The sequence below is a fragment of the Carassius carassius genome, chromosome 7 (genome assembly GCF_963082965.1).
Source record: "Carassius carassius chromosome 7, fCarCar2.1, whole genome shotgun sequence".
NCBI classification, from domain to species: Eukaryota; Metazoa; Chordata; class Actinopteri; order Cypriniformes; family Cyprinidae; genus Carassius; species Carassius carassius.
Genome location: NC_081761.1, coordinates 36,545,569 through 36,566,457, shown reverse-complemented (window position 1 = coordinate 36,566,457; position 20,889 = coordinate 36,545,569). Strand labels below are relative to the sequence as shown.

The window sequence follows — 20,889 nt, the reverse complement described above, 5'->3', positions numbered from 1 at the left end:
TTGTGTTTCTCTTTTCTTTTGTGATTCTGTTTGTTAACAGCAGGTGTTCATCACTAATTCACCATTATCACTCAATTAATCACTTAATTACTTAATGGCAATGTTTAGCTTCTTTTTCAGTTCACAGTACTTATAACTGTTAGTTTTAAAACTTAAATGGTTTAAGGCAATCGGTTTCCTCAAATGGTTTGAGTTAACATAACTTGTCAGGTTTTAGTGAGGCTGTGTCTGAAGTCAGTTGTAGTTCCTTTCTCTCTTTTCTTCAGTAATTCTGTTTGTTAACAGCAGGTGTTCATCACTAAGGCTCAATTATCACTCAGTTAATCACTTCATTATTTAATTGCAATGTAATCTCCTTTCAGTGAACTCAGCTGAATTAAGTTCAGAGTACTTAAATGGTTTAAGGCAATCGGTTTCCTTAAACGGTTTGAGTAAACCTAATTTGTCAGGTTTTTAAGGATATCTGTTTACTCAAACGGTTTGAGTTAAGTTACTTGTCGGGTTTTACAGTGTTGAGCAAGGCACTGAACCCCTAACTGCTTCCTGGGTGCCACAGCATAGATGGCTGCTCACTGCTCTGGGCATACACTTTGGATGGGTTAAATGCAGAGCATGAAATCTGAGTATGGTTCACCATACACTGAAAAAAATTTGAAGCAGGATTTACTTGAAAAAAGCTTGTACAGTTTTTTCACTATGAAAAGGCTAGTAAATTTACTAACATTTGCCAAGTAAAAACTTAAACATAATTATTAGTATGTTTAATTAGACATTTTAAAGTTAAGTTTACTTGGGAATTCCCACTTAATTTTGTTTTACTTTTAGTTAGAAAATTGTACATTTTTTAATGGTTATCACTGAAAAAAAGTGTGCTGTTAAATATCAATAATTTTCTGCAGTGAAAAAAAAAACAATACATAAGATTTACTTAATTAATCTTTCTTTTGCAAATTTTGCACAAATATATATTAAGCAGAGGTGGGAAGTCCAGGGGCCAAAGAGTAAAAGTCCTGCCATATTTTTGCTCCACCCATGAACTCAGCAGCTGATTTCACCAAAGGAGGAACCAAGTTATTCCTTCCAAGTCACAAACAACTCTCAAGTTAAATCCCAAGTCCTCAAAGAGTTAAAGTTTAATGTGATCATTAAATGACTAATTAAATGATGCTTTTGCATTAGTGATTAATACCTGCTGTTAACAATCAACATCACTCAAGAGCAGAGAAACACAAGAACTACAACTGACTTTAAGCACAGACTTGAAAGAAATCAATTTGAAGAAAAAAAAAAAACTTCGTCACCATAATTGCGGTCAGTATTTGCTTCCGTTTGGGCTCTTGAGTCTTTTTTTTTTAGTAGTTTAAATAAATTTGCTTCTAAGCAATTGCATTACTGTTTCACAACAAACTTTTGTGCTAGGCTCAGTCAATTCTTGAACTAGCAGATAGCTTATGACGACTGTATGATCTTGAATTAAGTTTCTTGATTAAAAAAAGAGAAATCTCATTATAAAAATGCAAACATAATGCATTTCAATATATAAACTTAGTTTAGGATTAGGCATTTAGTAATGAACATTTATCATATGATCCTCAACAGTGGTGAAATAATTATTCATACTGCAGTGCATTATGGGAGTTTTTCATGTATTGCAATATGAAGCATTTTGTTGATTGTCACATTGTAGTGATTCATATGCTGGGTCTAAAAAGCTCTGAAGGTCAAATTTTCATAGGTGTTACACAGATTTAACATCATTTTAACCAATAAAACTAACATCTGATCCACTGTAGTTCTCAATAACAGCAGGTGTTAATCATTAATGCACAATCATCATTTAATTAGTCTCTTAATTACCTCATTGACTTTAACTATTTGGGGACTTGGGATTTGTGACTTGGTTCCTCCTCTGATGATATCAGCTGCTGAGTCCATGAGTAGAGCAAAAATATGGCAGGACTTTTACTTTTACTCTTTGGCCCCTGGACTTCCCACCTCTGACATTAAGTAAATCTTAAGCATTGAATTAAATAAAATCTGTATGTTTATAAAATCTATTTTAACAAAGTAATGCTGGAAAACTATCACACTATTAAAGCATGTGGTTCACTAGCAAATTTGCAGGTAAGCATGTAGACAAGCTGTTATCCTTTAAAATAATATGCCTACTCAATAAAGATAGCCAAATGAACACAGAGACCTCAATATGTACATGGTACACAATACACAATGACGGTAACAATAAGTTAATAGCGTTTTGACTATGAATGGGTCATTTTGAGTAGAAAAATAGCTCCAGGTGTCACAAAACAGAATGTTACTAAAACAAACAACAACTAACAACTAAACTAAACAACTAACAAAAAACAGTGTAAATACAACTCAAAAAGAGTGAAAAAGTTACATTTTTAATTATTCATGCCCGTTGCGTGATGGGAAATATTGGATCATAACTTTGATATTTACTTAAAGAATCCTTGTAAACATAACAAACGTTCCCAAGTAAAATATGCTTATGAGTTACAACTGTAATTTCTACAAGCTTAAATTGAGTATTAGAATTTACTTTATTTTTTTTAATTCTTGCCTTAATTTTTTCATGTAGAAATTAAATTTGTTTTTATGTAGTATTTACTGCACCACAAAATCATTTTTATCACTTGGCTGTATGTCACGTCACTTTTTTTTCATAATGCACAGAAGAAGCGTGAAACCTCAAACTCACCTGTGACAGTAAGAGATGCTCCTGGAGCACCAATCCATTTCACATTATCTTTAACAGTTGTGATCCACTGCTTAATCCAGTTGGATAAACCAGGTTTATCAGCGATGAGACTGAAATAGTACATGTGTGAATCCTTCTGTATCACATGACTCAGTCTGATGGTGCAGTTCTTCTGTTTATCTCCCAGATACTGAAGCCTCTGACTGTATTCAGGGTCCTCAGACAGATCTGGATACTCTTCACCAACTTTTACAGGGTTTTTGGTCCAGAACACTTTCTTGATCTTGTATCCAGTAGGGTATGTATAAGTGCAGCTCATTATCACTGATGAGTCCTTTATTGCACAGATGTGTGAATGTCTATAACTCACACTCCAATCAGCACTAGAAACCTCTGAAACAAATAATAGTATGTTGTTTTATAAGTTACATTAAGCTATGGGACCCACTTTATATTAAGTGGCCTTAACTACTATGTAGTTAAATTTTAATTATTAATTTGGTACAATGCACTTATTGTGTACATACATTTTTTTACATTGTACTTATATTTGAAAAATATCTGCACATAATTACATCTGTAATTAATTTCTGTAATTACATGTATAACTACACGTTGACCCATCCCTTACACCTTTGCACACCCTTAAACTTACCCATACCACCAAATCTGTCCCTAACCTTACCTGTTTCCCACCTCAATAGCAGCAAAAAAAAAGTTGCAATACAATATGAACACAATAAGTACATTGTATTTTTTTTTGTAAGTACATAGTAGTTAAGACCATTTAATATAAAGTGGGACCAAGCTATGGAAACTCATGAAAATATGTTTATTACATAAAAATGATGCCTCATAACAAGAAATGACAGGAATCTTCTCAAACCCTAATGAGTGTGAAAAACTATTTCAGCTCTTCATGAAGTTGGTGGAGATTGTTGCATAAATAAACAAAGACAGACCTGAAAACAGCAAAGAAATCAGTCATTAAGGCCCGGGTATACTTCTCTTTTTCCAAATTCCTCTCCATCTCATGCACAGCTGTGTCCATGCAGCTTTCAAAGTATACTCTTGACACATGCACCTTACACCTGTGCAGAGGTGGGAAATCCAGTGTCTAAAGAGTAAAAGTCCTGCCATATTTTTGTTCCACCCTTAAAGTCAGCAGCTGATTTCACCAGAGGAGGAAGAAAAGTCATTCATTCCAAGTCACAAACAAGTCGAGTCAAATCCCAATTCCTCAAAGAGTTAAAGTTAATGAGATAATAAAGTAACTAATTAAATGATGATTGTGCATTGGTGATAAACATTTGCTGTTATTGAGAACTACAGAGGATCAGATGTTGATGTTTTATTGGTTAAAATGATGCCACCATCATGGGGATCAGTGTTTGATTTAGTTGTGTTCTTGACCCTTTACTTGTTGTGTCAGATCTCTCTCTGTATGTTATGTTGTGGAGAAGAGAGTACTGTGATGTATGAAGAACATTTAGTCACAATGAGATGGTTTAATTATATCTCAAATAATGTTTTTTCATTTTTTTCACATGTTTAGGTTTTGAATAATCACAGTGAAACTACAGCATACACAAAAAAACATTGTTCTAATATTTACAGGGAGTGAATTTAACACACATATAGAAATCTGAGCTCCAGTGCTTGGTTTTTAGACACACAGAGATATCAAGAACCAGCATATTAATCTCTTCAATGGTGACAATCAACAAAATGCTACATGTTGCAATATATGAAAGACTCCCATAATGAACTGCAGAATGAATAAATATTTTCACCACTGTTGAGGATCATATGATAAATGGCCATGGCTAAATGCCTAATCCCAATTATTTTTTATATATATTTTTTAATACATATATATTCCTTAATATTGAAGTATTATGGTGGCATTTACATAATGGGAGTTCTCTCTTTTTTGTGAAAGTGACATACAGTTAAGTATGGTGACCCAAACTCAGAATTTGTACTCTGCATTTAACCCATCCCATTTAACCCAAGTGCAAAAAGCAGACCTCTCTAACCATTAATTATTTTATTTAAAATTACAATCAAGAAATTAAAAAATTGAAATCATACAGTCATCAAAATCACAAGTTACCTGCTAGATCAAGATTTGCATCAGCATTGCACAAATGCTTGCTGTAAAACAATAATGCAAATGCTTAAAAGTAAATTTAAAGAAATGCTTAAAGGCTCAAGAGCTCCACTGAAGCAAATACTCACCACAATTATGGTGGCACAGATTTTTTTTTCTTCCATTTGACTTCATCCAAGGCTGTGCTTAAAGTCAGTTGTAGTTCTTGTGTTTCTCTTTTCTTCAGTAATGTTGATTGTTAACAGCAGGTGTTCATCACTAATGCACAATCTTCATTTAATTAGACACTTAATTATCTAATTAACTTTAACTCTTTGAGGACTCGGGATTTGACTCAAGACTAGTTTGTGACGGAAGGAATGACTTGTTTCCTCTGATGAAATCAGATGCTGAGTTCATGGGTGGAGCAAAAATATGGCAGGACTTTTACTCTTTGGCCCCTGGATTACCCACCTCTGCACCTGTGCTGTTGTACACAGACCGTCAACACGGACACAAAAATTAGGTTGCATGCAGAAGGCATGTGTGGATGTCCCCAGACTCTTCTGCTGATGAAAACAGTGTCACGCAGACAGTATGCGGACTGTTGCGGAAAGTAAAAAGCCCAAAGTATATTTTGCGTGTCCGCATATACTACAGGTGAATGTGCAAACAGAACAAATACACTTGGTGGTACTGTGCATGTGCTGAACTCATCCATCTGCACTCATTCACAGTTGAGTATACCCTGAAAGCTGGTCAGACACCACTGTGCTGAGATGGACCAGCGCATGGAAAAAGAAGTATATCACTGTAAAACCCAACAACTAACTTAACTCAAACCGTTTGAGTAAACAGATATCCTTAAAAACCTGACAAATTAGGTTTACTCAAACCGATTGAGGAAACCGATTGCCTTAAACCGTTTAAGTGCTCTAAACTTAATTCAGTTGAGTTCACTGAAAGAAGATTTACATTGCAATTAAATAATGAAGTGATTAATTTAATCACTTCAATTAATGAGTGATAATTTAGCATCAGTGATGAACACCTGCTGTTAACAAAACAGAATTAATGAAGAAAAGAGAGAAAGGAACTACAACTGACTTCAGACATAGCCTCACTAAAACCTGACAAGTTATTGAGAATGAACTAAGGTTTAGATGTTGATTTATTGTTTCATTTGAAGTAACCATGTTAGAGATCAGTGTTTGCTGTGTCACCTGTTAGTATTTTCTCTGGGTTTTTGAGTTATAACAAATACATTTTAAAAACACATGGTTATAAGAGCCAGAGAAAACACAAAGACTGAAGTCAAGGGTCAAGAGCCCAACTAAAGCAAACACTGATCTCTAACATGGTTACTTCAAATGAAACAATAAATCAACATCTTAACCTTAGTTCATTCTCAATAAGATCTTCTGTAGACATCTGACAGAAATAAAGTCAGTCTGGTTATTAATAAGTGGAGCTGGTGATGCTGTTTGTGTGGTTGTTTAATCAGATCTTGAGAGATTTCATGTATTTTATTTCAGTTGATTTCATCTAAGGCTGTCTCTGAAGTCAGTTGTAGTAGTTCTTGTGTTTCCCTTTTTTTCAGTGATTCTGTTTGTTAACAGCAGCTGTTCATCACTAATGCTCAATCAGCACTTAGTTAATCAGTTAATCACTTAGTTCAGCAGTTAATCAATTAATTACTTAATTGCAAAGTTTTAAAACTTTTAAAGCAATCTGTTTACTCAAACAGTTTGAGTTAAGTTTACTTGTCGGGTTTTACAGTGTACCTGGGCCCTATTTGGACTTTACTGAAGTATCATTACTGTATGCCAATTATTATTATTATTTGGATTTAAAAAAATAACCAAATGGGAACCAAATACTAACATTAGAGGAAAATTCAGTGTTTGCTGGGCGGTTTCTTTTTATGCAACATTGTGGCTGCAGGGGCATACAAACTATGGGCCTATGACTAAGTACATTATGAATTTTTTTTTTTTTTTTTTTTTATCAACTAGCTGTAAAACTGTTCCATTTGCCCTTGGCCAAATAAAATTGTCCTCATTATACACAGTATGCAGTGACCACTGTAAATCCCTGAAACAGATTTCACAATAAAGACATCAGTAACTGCTTTTAGAAATGCTGAATTATTTCGAATGAGCAAAGTAAGAAAATGAGGGGATTGTAATATTACTTTTATCAGTGAATATAGAGCAAAGTGTTGTTGTAATATAAGTCACTAACCATGAATCATGAGCAGAAAGATCAGAGGAAGAGGAGGAGCCCTTCTGACTGACATAACCATAGCAACACCTAAAACAACCAATAAACAATCAGTTACTGTACCGTCAATATGATCTAAACATCTGTGTCTAAATCTTAACATGTTTATTAGTTAAAGGGTTAGTTCACCCAATAATCAAACTTATGTAATTAATAACTCACCCTCATGTTGTTCCAAACCCGTAAGACCTCCGTTTATCTTCAGAACACAGTTTAAGATATTTTAGATTTAGTCCAAGAGCGCTCAGTCCCTCCATTGAAACTGTGTGCATGGTATACTGTCCATGTCCAGAAAGGTAAGAAAAACATAATCAAAGTAGTCCATGTGACATAAGAGGGTCAGTTAGAATTTTTTGAAGCATCTAAAATACATTTTGGTCCAAAATTAGCAAAAACTACTACTTTATTCAGCATTGTCTTCTCTTCCGTGTCTATTGTGAGAGAGTTCAAAACTCTGCAGTGTAGTGATATCCGGTTCGCGAACGAATCATTCAATGTAACCAGATCTTTTTGAACCAGTTCACCAAATCGAACTGAATCGTTTTAATCGGTTTCCGTCTCCAATACGCATTAAACCACAAATGACTTAAGCTGTTAACTTTTTAAATGTGGCTGACAATCCCTCTGAGCTCAAACAAACCAATATCCCGGAGTAATTCATTTACTGAAACAGTACACTGACTGAACTGCTGTGAAGAGAGAACTGAAGATTAACACCGAGCCGAGCCAGATAATGAACAAATCACTTACTCGTTCTCGAGTCAAGAACTGTTTCTGTCAGACACATCCGATTCAAGGAACCAAGGAGCTGATGATACTGCGCATGTGTGATTCAGCGTGAAGCAGACCGACACACAGAGCGTCTGAACCGAACTGATTCTTTTGGTGATTGTTTCTGAACTGATTCTGTGCTAATTTTATGAGCCCAGGCAAACCAAATGCTTGAATCAAGGGCAATCATCGCAAATGAAGTCATTACGTTGAGCGCAAAAGAACCAGTGAACCGTTTTCTTCAAACGGTTTATTGATCAAATTGTCAGAAAGAAGTACTGGTGATCCGAAAACCAATGCAACCGGTTCTTGACTCGAGAATGAGTCAGTCTATTGTTCGTTATCTGGCTGGCTCAGTGTTCATCTTCAGTTCTCTCTTCACAGCAGTTCAGTCAGTGTACTGTTTGAGTAAATGAATTACTCAGCGATATTGGTTTGTTTTAACTCAGAGGGAGTGTCAGCCACATGAAAAAAGTTAACAGCTTAAGTAATTTGTGGATTAATGCGTATTGGAGACGCGAACCGTTTAAAACGATTCAGTTCGATTTGATGAACTGGTTCAAAAAGATCTGGTTACATCGAGGGATTCATTCGTGAACCAGACATCACAAACTGCTTTGTTTTGAACTCTATCACAACAGACACGGAAGAGAAGACAATGCTGAATAAATTCATATTTTTTGCTATTTTTGGACCAAAATGTATTTTCGATGCTTCAAAAAATTCTAACTGACCCTCTGATGTCACATGGACTACTTTGATGTTTTTCTTACCTTTCTGGACATGGACAGTATACCGTACACATAGTTTCAATGGAGGGACTGAGAGCTCTCTGACTAAATCTAAAATATCTTAAACTGTGTTCCTAAGATAAATGGAGGTCTCACGGGTTTGGAACAACATGAGGGTGAGTTATTAATGACATAATTTTGATTATTGGGGGAACTAACCCTTTCATTCTGACATTGGGCTCCATTGTTAACATTTTGCAAAGGAGTTAGAAGCACCAATATAGACAAAATATGTAATCGCGTGTGTGTGTGTGTATAATCATATATGTATATATCAAATTTAATTAAAACTGTTCCAAATGCAGTCATACAGTTTTAAATTTCAAATATATATCCACAAACACACACAAACACACACACACACACACACACAAACACACGGGCAGCTGTGGCCTAATGGTTAGAGAGTTGGATTTGTAACCAAAAGTTAGAAGGTTTGAGTCTTGGTGGTGGGAAGTGAATAAACAGTGCTCTCTTCCACCCTCAAAACCCAAAGCTGAAGTGCCCTTGACCAAGGCACTGAACCCCCAGTTGAAACCTGGGTGCTGGATATATAGCTGCCCACTGATTTTCAATTAGTAATATCTAGGCCAAATATCCTAACAAACAATACATTAGGGGAAAGCTAATTTATTCAGCTTTCAGGTGATATACTGTATAAATGTAAGTTTTAAAAAAATTATCCTTAAGACAGTTTTTGGTCCACGGTCACACACACACACACACACACACACACACACACACACACACACACACACACACACACACACACACACACACACACACACACACACACACACACACACACACACACACACACACACACACACACACACACACACACACACACATATTAGTGCTGTGATTCTTTTAAAAGTATCATGTATCAGCTAACATTTCGTCACACCAGGGGTGTAGCCATCATTTCAGAAGTGACAGAAATTTCAAATACAATAATTTTATGTATGTAGCCTATGTATTATCATAATTATTATTATTTTTATTTTATTTATTTTTTTTACAAAGAATTATCTTCTTTTTTATTACTGCCGTAAGACATCAAATACACTGCCTTACAATAATCATTTGTAATCTATATTTTTTTCCTAATGGCAATTGTTTGATTGTTTTATATAGGCTACTACATTTAATTAGTAATTATTTAAAATTTCTACACAGAATAAGGTAGAAAATATACTTTATGGTTTCTGTACTGTAATAAATTATGTCAATTAGCACTGCATCTCCTATGCTCTCCTAGATTCACATAATAACCCCACCCTTCTAAGTATGACCTGAGCCATCCCAGAAAGCCCGACCCAGTTTTTCAGGTCTCTCTAGAAGTATGTTATGATTGACAGTGTCAAACACAGCACTGAGATCTAGCAATACCAGCACTGATATTTTGCCAGTCAGAATTTAAGCGAATATCATTTATTATCTTAATGGGTGCTGTCTCTGTGCTATAATGTGGTCGAAAACCAGATTGAAAATTGTTTAAGTATTTGTTCAGATGATTAAAAACTACCTTTTCTATCATTTTGCCTATAAAAGGAAGATTAGATATTGGTTTAAAATTGCTCAAAATGATGTTATCAAGATTGCTCTTTTTCAAGAGGGGCTTAACAACTGCAGTTTTCAGGGAGTTTGGAAATGTCCCAGAAAGAAGTGAGGCATTCACTACTTCTAAGAGATCTGCTTCTAAGCAGTTAAGCACACTTTTGAAAAAAAAGATGTGGGAAGTTTGTCAAGACAGCAGGTTGACGATTTTACGTGCTGCACTTTGTCTTCCAGAATTTTGCTATCAATTGCTTTAAAAATTGACATACAGTAGTATCTTTTTGATATTGTGGCCTAATCTGTCTGACCTCTGCATTACTTGAGGATATGCTAATCGCCTTCTTGATGTGAATGATCTTCTCAGAAAAGAAGTATGCAAACTCATTGCATTTGCTGTCTGAGAACATTTCACTGGGAATCTGATTTGGGGGGTTTGTCAGTCTCTCAACAGTGGCAAAAAGAGTACGAGTGTTATTTAAGTTACTGTTTATAAGGTTTGAGAAGAAATTATGTCTAGCTGTGGCTAGTTTCACATTAAAAGCATCAAGACTGTCTTTATAGATGCTATAGTGAATTTCAAGTTTTGTCTTCCGCTACATCCGCTCGGCTTTTCTGCATTGACTTTTCATAGTCTGAATTTCTGTTGATCTTCTCCAAACTGATTGTTATCTCCTAATTTTCTAGCTGACTATTATTGAAGTAATATCATCAATACCATTTTTAACTTTTGAGTTCAAGTAAAAATAAGTATTTGACACATCAGCATTTTTATCAGTAGGGGGATTTCTAAGTGGGCTGTTGACACAAAATTTCCACCAGATGTAGCCATCAAGCCGAATATTGAATTCATACATAGAAATCAGAACATTTAAGTATACAAGTTGAGTCATAATAAATAAAGTGAAATGACACAGGGAATAAGTATTTAACACATGAAGATAACAAGGTGCAAAATGGCATAGAAAGCCCGGAGATCATTTGACATCTGTCAGTATTGAGAGAAAAACCCTGCCCCCTATCAGTACTAATTGATATCATCTGCTTTAGTCCTAACTGATGGCCTATAGAGGCTTCTCATTACCCAGGATGCACACAGGAAAGACTTCATGAAGGGTAAAAGCAAAGAACTCTTATCGTTGAAAAGAATTTTGATGGGAATGGTTATAGTCACATTTCCAGAATGCTGAATGTTCCAGTGAGCACTGTGGGGGCCATTATCCGGAAATGGAAAGAGCATCAGTTCACCATAAACTGGCCACGATCAGGTGCTCCACGTAAGATACCTGTCCAAGGAGTTCTCCAAGAGCCAACCCACTGGGCAAAGTTACGTCCAGTGGACATCTTTTTTATGTCTTTGCTGACATTGAAAAGACATCCACTGAGGAGCCAGAATGAAAGTTTTGATGACGTCTTTTTTTGACGTTTGATTTAGATGTTCACAGAACCTCCTTATTAGGTTAAAAACTAGTTCAAAAGTGGTCAGTGGACATATTTTCAACATCATTTAAGGTTAATTTAGGCATAATTTATACTGTTTCCGGACCAAATCAACACTCTCAGGATTTAGACTTGTGTTATTTCAATGTAATGTTCTAGACACTGTGTTTGTCCTTAAATCAAGAAATAAAATAATATTTAATGAAATAATGAAACAACTGGTGATTGAGCATGTGGTAAAATCAACTGCAAATCAAAGACATTTAATCTCTGAAGATCTCAGCAGAGGAGGATCAAACATCTCCACAAACGGCTTCATCAGCTTCACTCATTAGATTGACTTTATTTCTGTCAGACATATAGATAAGCTCTTATTGAGAATTAACAGAGGTTTAAATATTGATATATGATTTATTTGAAGTCACCATTATGGCGATCAGTGTTTGGTCTAGTTGGGCTCTTGGTCCTCATACTACTGATATTAGCTTGTCTCTGGCTATTGTAACTGTGTGTTATAAAGCATTCCTGTTGTGGCATAGAGCGTTGAGTTCAAGTGCTAACATCTTTCTGTTAATGCTGACAATGTTATAGCAAAATAATATATTAGTGTTTTGTTGCAACTATTTATTTTCTTGGATATCTTGTAGAAACAAATAATGTACATATTTTTTACAAAATGCAAGATTTTGTATATGCATCACATCAATGGTGACAATCGAAACAAAAAAGTCTGGAGAATAAGGATAGGTTTGTGCTATGAAGCGGTTTTCATTGTCACCGTTGTTGTGATGCATATCCGGAATCTTGATGTCGGTGTTTGAGTAAATGATGTTTTTGCTCAAAATATTTAAATTGCATGCATTTTGTCCATCTTCAAAATAAGCAAGTGTTTTGTTCTTGGTTTCTGTACTGTAGATTTAAAAGATCCCAACTAAACCAAACACTGTCCACCACAATGTTGACTTCAAATAAATCGAATATCAACATTTAAACCTCTGTTAATTCTCAATAAGAACTTCTCTAGATGTCTGACAGAAATAAAGTCAATCTAATGATTCCATGTTTGTGGAGATGTTTGATTGCCTGATTTAATGTCTTGGATTTGCAGTTGATTTTACCACATGCTCAATCATCAGTTATTTCATTTTTTTTATAAAGCTTATTTTATTTTCTTGATTTTAGGACAAACACAGTGTCTGGAAATTAAATTGAAATAACATGACTCTAAATCTAATGCATCTTGAGAGTGTTGTTCCAGAAACAGTATAAGTTATGCCTAAATGAACCTTAAATGATGTTAAATCAGCCTTACAGAAGACGTCAAAAAAAGACATAATAAAAACTTTCATTCTGGCTCCTCAGTGGACGTCTTTTTAACGTCAGCAAAGACATAAAAAGACGTCCACTGGACGTAACTTTGCCCAGTGGGAAGAACCTCTCAGGCAGAACTTCAGGAAGACAATGCACTGAACCGCCATGGCATCCATGCACGCTCACCACGAAAGACTCCATTGCTGAACAAAAGGCATGTTGAGGCTCGGTTAAAGTTTACGAAAGAGCATTTGGAGAAGCCTGTGGTTTATTGGGAGACTACAGTATGGTCAGATGAAAGCAAAATCGAACTTTTTGTCAGGCATTCTACACACCATGTTTGGAGAAGAAATGGCACTGCTCACCACCCCAAGAACACCATACCAACAGTTAAGTTTGGGACTAGAAGCATCTTGGTTTGGGGCTGCTTTTCAGCAAGGGGTACTGGCAGACTTCATATTATTGAAGGCAGGATGAATGGAGAAATGTACCAGGACAATCTGCTGCCATCTACCAGAAAGCTGAAAATGAAAAGAGGGTGGACATTTCAGCAAGACAATGATCCCAAACACAAGGCCAAGGAAACAACACTGTAAAAAATTCAACTCACAAAAAGTTAGACTAATGATTATATTTTAGTTAACTGGACAAATAAATGCAAAAATGTTGGCATAACTAGTGAAAAGACGTTGGTTCAACAATCATTGGACCAACCTAGAATTTATTGTAAATTCAATTTGTAAATTCAAGTTAACAAGCATACAAGTTGGGTTGGAGGTTGGAGCATGCGCACTGTAACGACCATAAAATTGGCACATTTTATGCAAGCCAACACCGAACAGACAAAGGAGCCTCACCCTAACTGTCGTGGATACGGTGAATAAGCTAAAGCCCCAAAAAGTCAGTGAACTCATTTAACTTGCTCTTATATTGCTCGTTTTGTTACGTCTTTTGTGTTAACAATTTAAAATGTTTAACATAGAACATTTAAAGTATTTAGGACCGGCTGAATGAGCTAGCACTTTGAATGTTTTTTTTTTCTGTCTACTCTTTAATTACTTTTTTTAAGAATGAGTATGGCTGAAGTTACCAATGTGTTGCTACTGGTTTGAAATAAAACCGGGACCAAAATATCAGGCATGTAGTATTTTTTTTTACCTTGTGATGCTGTTTAAAAACACATTTTTAGTCAACTGAACGTACTTTAAGTCAAGTGACAATAAAATTAAAAGTTGAAATTACATAACAAAAGTTTTTTTTTAACTATAATAACTCAATCAGCTGAACAAAAGATCTTAAGTTGGGAGACATGTGACCTTACTCTTTTTTTTTTACAGTGAATGAAGTGACCTTGACCTAAATCCCATAGAAAATCTATGGAGAGAACAGAAGATCAAAGTTCATAAAAGAGGCCCAAGGAACCTTCAAAATTTTAAGACCATTTGTGTGGAAGAACGGGCCAGAATCACTCCTGAGCAATGCAGACGACTGGTCTCTTCATACAAGAGGCGTCTAGAAGCTGTAATCACCAACAAAGGCTTTTCTACAAAGTATTAAATAAAGTGTGTTCAATACTTATTCCCTGTGTCACTTCACTTTATTTATTATGACTCAACTTGTATACTTAAATGTTCAGATTTCTTTGTATGAATTCAATATTTGGCTTGATGGCTAAATCTGGTGGAAATTTTGTGTCAACAGCCCACTTAGAAATCCCCTTACTGATAAAAATGCTGATGTGTCAAATACTTATTTTCCCCGCTGTATAGCCTCCATAAATAGTACACTTGTGTTCTCATTTATGCATCTCCATCTGACAGAGACAGGTCTAAATTCAGTGGAAGCAGAGATCAATATATCAGTTTCACTGTTAGTAAAGAGACGCCGCCAGATAGAATTAATTCACGCATGCAATCGCTCTCTCACCAATCAATTCACATAAATGTAATCTTTACTGTGCTACTTTATCTCTATCTAATTTACAAGCAGAAATATGTGAGAAATATAATGACCCAAAGACAAAAGGACTGATTAAACAAATGAGCTGTTATAGGAGCAAAAGCCATGTGGGCAGTGTCATATGCCATAGCTGTGCACAAGGTGTTTGAGTCTCAGCTCAAGTTTCAGGCTTATTTGTTAATTAATGACGTCATCAGCAACTAGTCAAGGTCAAGTCACCTTTATTTATATATTGCTTCATACAATACTGATTGTGTCAAAGCAGCTTTACAGTGTCAAGAAGGAAAACAGTTTATTAATAATGCAATAGGACAATTAAAAAAAGAATCCTAGTTAAACTCAGTTAATTGATGATTCAGTGGTGTCATCATCAAGTTCTGATCTCTTCTAATAGTGTCCATCAAATGTCACCACCTAAGCAAGCCAATTGCGAATTTTTTTCTATCGGTGACAGAATGGAGAAACAACCTTGGGACAAACCAGGCTCAGTCAGGAGGCCAGTTCTCCTCTGAGCAGATGAAACCAACATGCTGTGGTTTAATTCCAGGCTGCAGCACAGTTCAAACTATGCAGAGGACTTGTCTGGTTCCCCTGGGCTCGTCCCAATGGTAGCTGAGGTGATGAGATCTTCGCAGGTGATCTAGTGATAATATAAATCTATAATATTATGTATGGTGTACCTTGTCAGTTTCGTGCACTTGCTTGGCCCTTTGTTGTGATAAAGAGTAAGGCGTGTTCAAGCGCTAGCAAAAGACTTGAACAGTATAAAGAAATGAAGTTGTTGTTAAGAAATGCTTGTTTTTTATACTGTGTTGAGACATGCTGAAGGAGCGTTTGGTGTTGTGCTATATAGTGTACCATGTCAGTTTTGTGCGCTTGTTTGGCCCTTTGTTGTGATAAACAGTAAAGTGTCTTCAGGTGAATTCAATTTCAGTTTTGTCAGACAGGTATAAAAAATGGGACACAGACAATGTACATAAGAATCGCTTTTTATTCGTCCTCTTTCCTACAACTTGTTTCACTTCTGTTTCTGTTTTTATTACTTAATTTTACAGTTTCCAAATCCCTGCTATTACTAACTCAATCACTAACTTACTTCGTTACATTACAACACTGCTCCTGCCATTCCTCTCATACCCAGGTGGACAGTCTTTAAATATGTCACTCAATAAACTCCATATGTCACATAATAGTAAGTTACTAAACCTAACAACAAAGCAATCATAAAACAGTGTAAATACTACTTGAAAACAGTGAAAAAATTAACGTTTTATTATTTTTATTATTCATGCCCCAGTGCATGATGGGAAATATGGGATCATGACTTTGGCATTTACTTAAAGAATCCTTGTAAACATAACAAGCAATTCCTAGTAAAATATACTTATGAGTTCAAACTTTAATTTCTACAAGCTTAAATTGAGTACCAATATAGAATGTACTTATTTGGTTTTTATTATTGCCTTAACTAAAATATTTAATATTTAAATGTAGAAATTACATTTGTTTTTATGTAGTATTTACTTCACCACAAAATAATTTTTATCAGTGTACTTTTGACAGTACTCACTACATGTTAAGGAGTTAAAGACCTATCTAGCCACATGAAGTGGGTCTCTTCTGAATTTCTTCTCACTGACAATGTCCCTAAAACAATCATATGAAGTCACATGATGGTAAATATAAGATGTAACACTTTACAGTAAGGTGTCATTGGTAAACACAAGTTAATGTATTATTTAACATGAACTAACAATGAACAATACATTTGTTACAGTATCTATTAATCTTTGATAATGTTAGTTAATGAAAAAGATTACAAATATGAGAAATTATTTCTTTTTTTTCTTTTTTTTGCAATGCATGCAACCATTGCTTTAATTATTTATATTAATACAGTCTTTCTGCTCTATGCTAAGGCATTTTAAAGGCTAATTTTAGGTGAAATAAAACTTTTTAAGACCCTTTAAAGACCAGCACTTTGAATACTTTATCATAAAACATGTCATAATTTTTTTTTAAATCGCACACATTTGCAATGCCACTCTCTATGATTATGACTGAAGCATCCTTACAATTAAAAGCCATTAACACAAATGCAATTTTTTAAGAAAACAAAATAAATTAAATGTTCTTCGACTTTACTGCCACCAAATCTCAAATCCACCATTGTTTACAAACATCCAGAAGTGAATGAACCTGTCCCGATTAAGTGAGGACTCAAATGCAGGAAGACGAGGGAATTCATTAATAGTAACAAATAAACAAAACTACAAAAAAACTCCCCTGAGGGTTAAAAATTGGCAGACCATCCAAGACATAGCAAGGCAGGACAAGAGGTTCAGACACACATCCGAGAATGCTCTGGCTGCATTTAGGATTCAAAGGAATTTGGATTTGAAGTGTTTATTGTCTCATACCCAGTGAGGAAAACAAGTTTCCCTGAGAATGAAATTCTTACTTTGCTGTCAACAATTAATGCCTAGACAGTGTATAGCTATACACATACACAAACTGTACACTATACAGACTCATCATCAGTCGATCAGAACATGGAACTTTTACACTTGGCAACATTAACTGACTTTTCCATCTGGATAACGATCAGATCTATCTAGGGCTGGGCGATATATCGAATATTAGCGATACTATCAGAATAATTTTGACGACGATGTACAATTTGAATATATCAGGAATATTGAATATTTCAAATTCAAGCATACTTTCCCAAAAGAACGCGCCGAATGTCCAAAAAAGGAACCTGTAACTGCTGACTGCTCTACGCCTCTCTACTACGAGAGCTGTAATGATAGCGGTTGCCAGATAACAAGAGTTTAAATCTCCCAACCAGAGCTCCACTGTTACAAGGATACATTTTCTTCCCGGTGTTTGCTTATTTTAAGCAATCTGGCAACCATGCGCACATGCTCACTCCTCATTGTGGAAGAGCCGCCGACGCTAATCTGAAAACACTAACAAGCTGGAATAGAGCGATCTAATGAAAGCGTCGTTCAGCCGGTCTGTGTTCTGTCGTGAGATCTCAACTGTATTGTTTGCGTTTGTGATCGCAAAATAAATGCACTTACTCGACCGCTGATGTTTGAATAGAGAAACATAGGCTATGGCCATTTGGAATTACTATTGGGGAATTTCACTGATATGTTTACCAGTTTCCATAATATAGACAGAGAGAATGCAAAAGTCTTTGGTATTCATTTATATATATTTATATATAAGAAATAGCTATGTGCTTCAGCAACTAGCTCCCCATCTAAGAGGGTTTTTAGTGTCAGTAGGAACATAGTTTCATGCCACAGAGCTTCTCTTAAAACCACAGACAGTTGACAGACTTGTGTTCTTAGCTTAAAAACTTGTTAAAAAAATTAAAATAAAATACTTATCCCAGTTGCATAGTTTAAATTGTGAATTGCATGCACTAAAAAGTCGACAGAATGCACTTTCTGTAACTGTTACTTAATTTGCACTGCTTCAGTTACATATAGGCCTACATGTATTCATTAATAAAAAGCAGTAAGTGATCTCTTGGTCTAGATTTTTTAACTGCTTAAATTAGCTGTTTAATCTAAATGTTTTTTTTTTTTATGGGCAAAAGAAAATCATGTTTTATTTTTTATTATTTAAATGCAAACATATCGAGATATATATCGAATATCGTAAAAAGTTTGATAATATCGAGATATCATTTTTTTTGTATATCGCCCAGCCCTAGATCTATCTTTCCTGCATGATATTTAAATAGGTCTGCAGAGAATGAAATGGTGCAAAGTAAACCTGAAGGGTTGGTTTTCTTTTGGAAAGCATTTTCGTCTTTTTTTTCTATAGGGTTGGGGATATATATATATATATATATATATATATATATATATATATATATATATATATATATACAGTATATATATATATATATATATATATATATATATATATATATATATATATTAGGGCTGTCACTTTTAGTTCGAAAATCGATTGCACAATCGATCGGACCAACCAAAAAAGTTTCGAAAATGAAAATAGGGAATCGATTTTAACCAAATATGTACACTATTAGTTTTAAAATAATTAAACAATGGAAAAATATAAATGTAGCAAAACTCACAAACAAGCAGACAAAGAAAATTAAGAATTCCGAAAGTGCAGTATGCGTTGTGAAAGCTAGACAGAAAATACCAGCAATTTTACGCGCCTACACGACCCAGTGACGTCGAAAGCGACCTCTTATGCTGCGTTCACACCAAACGCGAATAGAGCGTCAGAAGCGAATTCGCCTCATTCGCGCATCTAGTTACAGGAGATTCAGAGTTATGAAAAGGACCATTGCAAGCTTACAGCGACCGGCTTTTGTGGTTGAAAACTGGCAGTAATACCCCCACCTTGCGCAGCTGTACCTGAGTGTCCCTGGGACATCAGTGCGGTCGGAGTGCGTCTTCTCAACAGCTGGACATATAGTGAATAAAAAACGCTCTTTTTTTAGCCCCCCCCCCCAATCAGACGTAATTAAGGTGATTCCTCAAATGTAATTTATTAACTCGTCCAACTACATACATTTAGGCATATGAGCAGTGAGCACTTTATTCAAAATGTACATCAATTCATTGATAGAGTCAATTCACGTTTGCCAAAAAATACTAATAAATCGATCAGATTTTTTTTTACCTTTAGCAGAACTGCTTCTTCCTTGATTTTGCGCAAGCAAATGTGTCAACTACATCCCCAAAGTTCATTTCTTTGACCAAGTCCGATTCAATGTTTCGGACCAACTCAACTTTGACAGAATGGGGATGGAGGGGGGGGGGGGGGGGGCTGATAGTGGTCATGTAATCTTTATTTATATTATTATTATTATTGGTGTTGTTAAGTTAGTGTTCATAAACCAGTTATGTATGGTCTTTCAAGAATTTCAAGTTAATAATAAAACAATTTACGAAAAATATTTTTAAAGATTGTGTCATGTGGTGCCCCCCTAGTGGTTGTGAATGGTTGGTGCCCCTGGGCACTGGCCCAAGTGCCCTTATGGATAATCCGGCTATAAGAATTACTAGTCATGGATTACTGAAATATTTTCTGCAGCTGAATATTTATGACAAATTAAGCAAAAGCAACAGAAAAGCAATTAAACAATTAACTTTCGAATGTTTGACAAAAAGTAGTGTGACTGAATTAAACACAGAGAAAAAAAGGAATAGTTTTACCGTGTTTCAGTGAGTCTCTTGTCCACCAGAGTTGAAATGATGAAAAAGATGAAAACAACACCGAAACAAAGAACAGAAAAACTAGATAAGATATTTCCTCATAAGCTCTAAATATGAATTTGTCTTTTTTCAGATTTTCTTTGCGTCATTCTGCTTTAAGAAAACCAGAGCAACATGAAACCCTTTAAATTTTGAACAGTTAACTGACAAGTTGCAGCAGCAGCAGCAGCAGCAACAAGAAGAAGGAAGGGAAAAAGAAAAAAAAACCTTCAAGACAAGGAAGTTACACCACAATCAAAGAATAATAATGGGAGTCAACATGGAAATTCTGGCACAGTTACACAGTAATGTTGAGAAAAATTCAACCTAAAACTGATTAAATGACAACTTTCTTGTAAAGTTGAACTAATTCTGAGGAAAATGAATGTAAAAGGATGATGATGATGATGATGATGATGATGATGAGGATGATGATGATGATGATGTGTTGCACAAATAATGAAATCCACTGAAAACAATAAATAAAATATATATTTTTGATCACTATACAATGTTTTTGTAGTGTTTCTGTGATATCAGTGATATATGAGTCTGTAACACTTAAATCATGGATGATTTATCAAGCAAAAATATTACAAAAATATAGAAAAATAAACATTTAAAACATAAAATGTTATGCCTAAACTGATTTTAGCAGAACTTTCAATACCTTATGTGTCTTTACTGATGAACTTTATGATTTCATGT

At 35.1% G+C, this 20,889-nt stretch overlaps 1 protein-coding gene across 5 annotated transcripts in view; it reads right to left on the bottom strand.

Annotated features, from left to right (window-relative positions):
• The window catches only part of LOC132144101 (B-cell receptor CD22-like), a 38,185-nt gene extending 17,853 nt beyond the window's left edge, over nt 1-20,332 (bottom strand). For all 5 annotated transcript variants that reach the window (XM_059554849.1, XM_059554844.1, XM_059554846.1 and 2 more), the window contains exons 1-3: nt 20,143-20,332; nt 7,062-7,130; nt 2,726-3,118 (exon numbers count right to left, since the gene is read on the bottom strand). In XM_059554849.1, the coding sequence (XP_059410832.1) occupies nt 2,726-3,118; nt 7,062-7,122 (454 nt within the window). In that variant the 5' untranslated portion in view covers nt 7,123-7,130; nt 20,143-20,332. The remainder of the gene's footprint in view (nt 1-2,725; nt 3,119-7,061; nt 7,131-20,142) is intronic.
• Nucleotides 20,333-20,889: the final 557 nt, after the last annotated feature.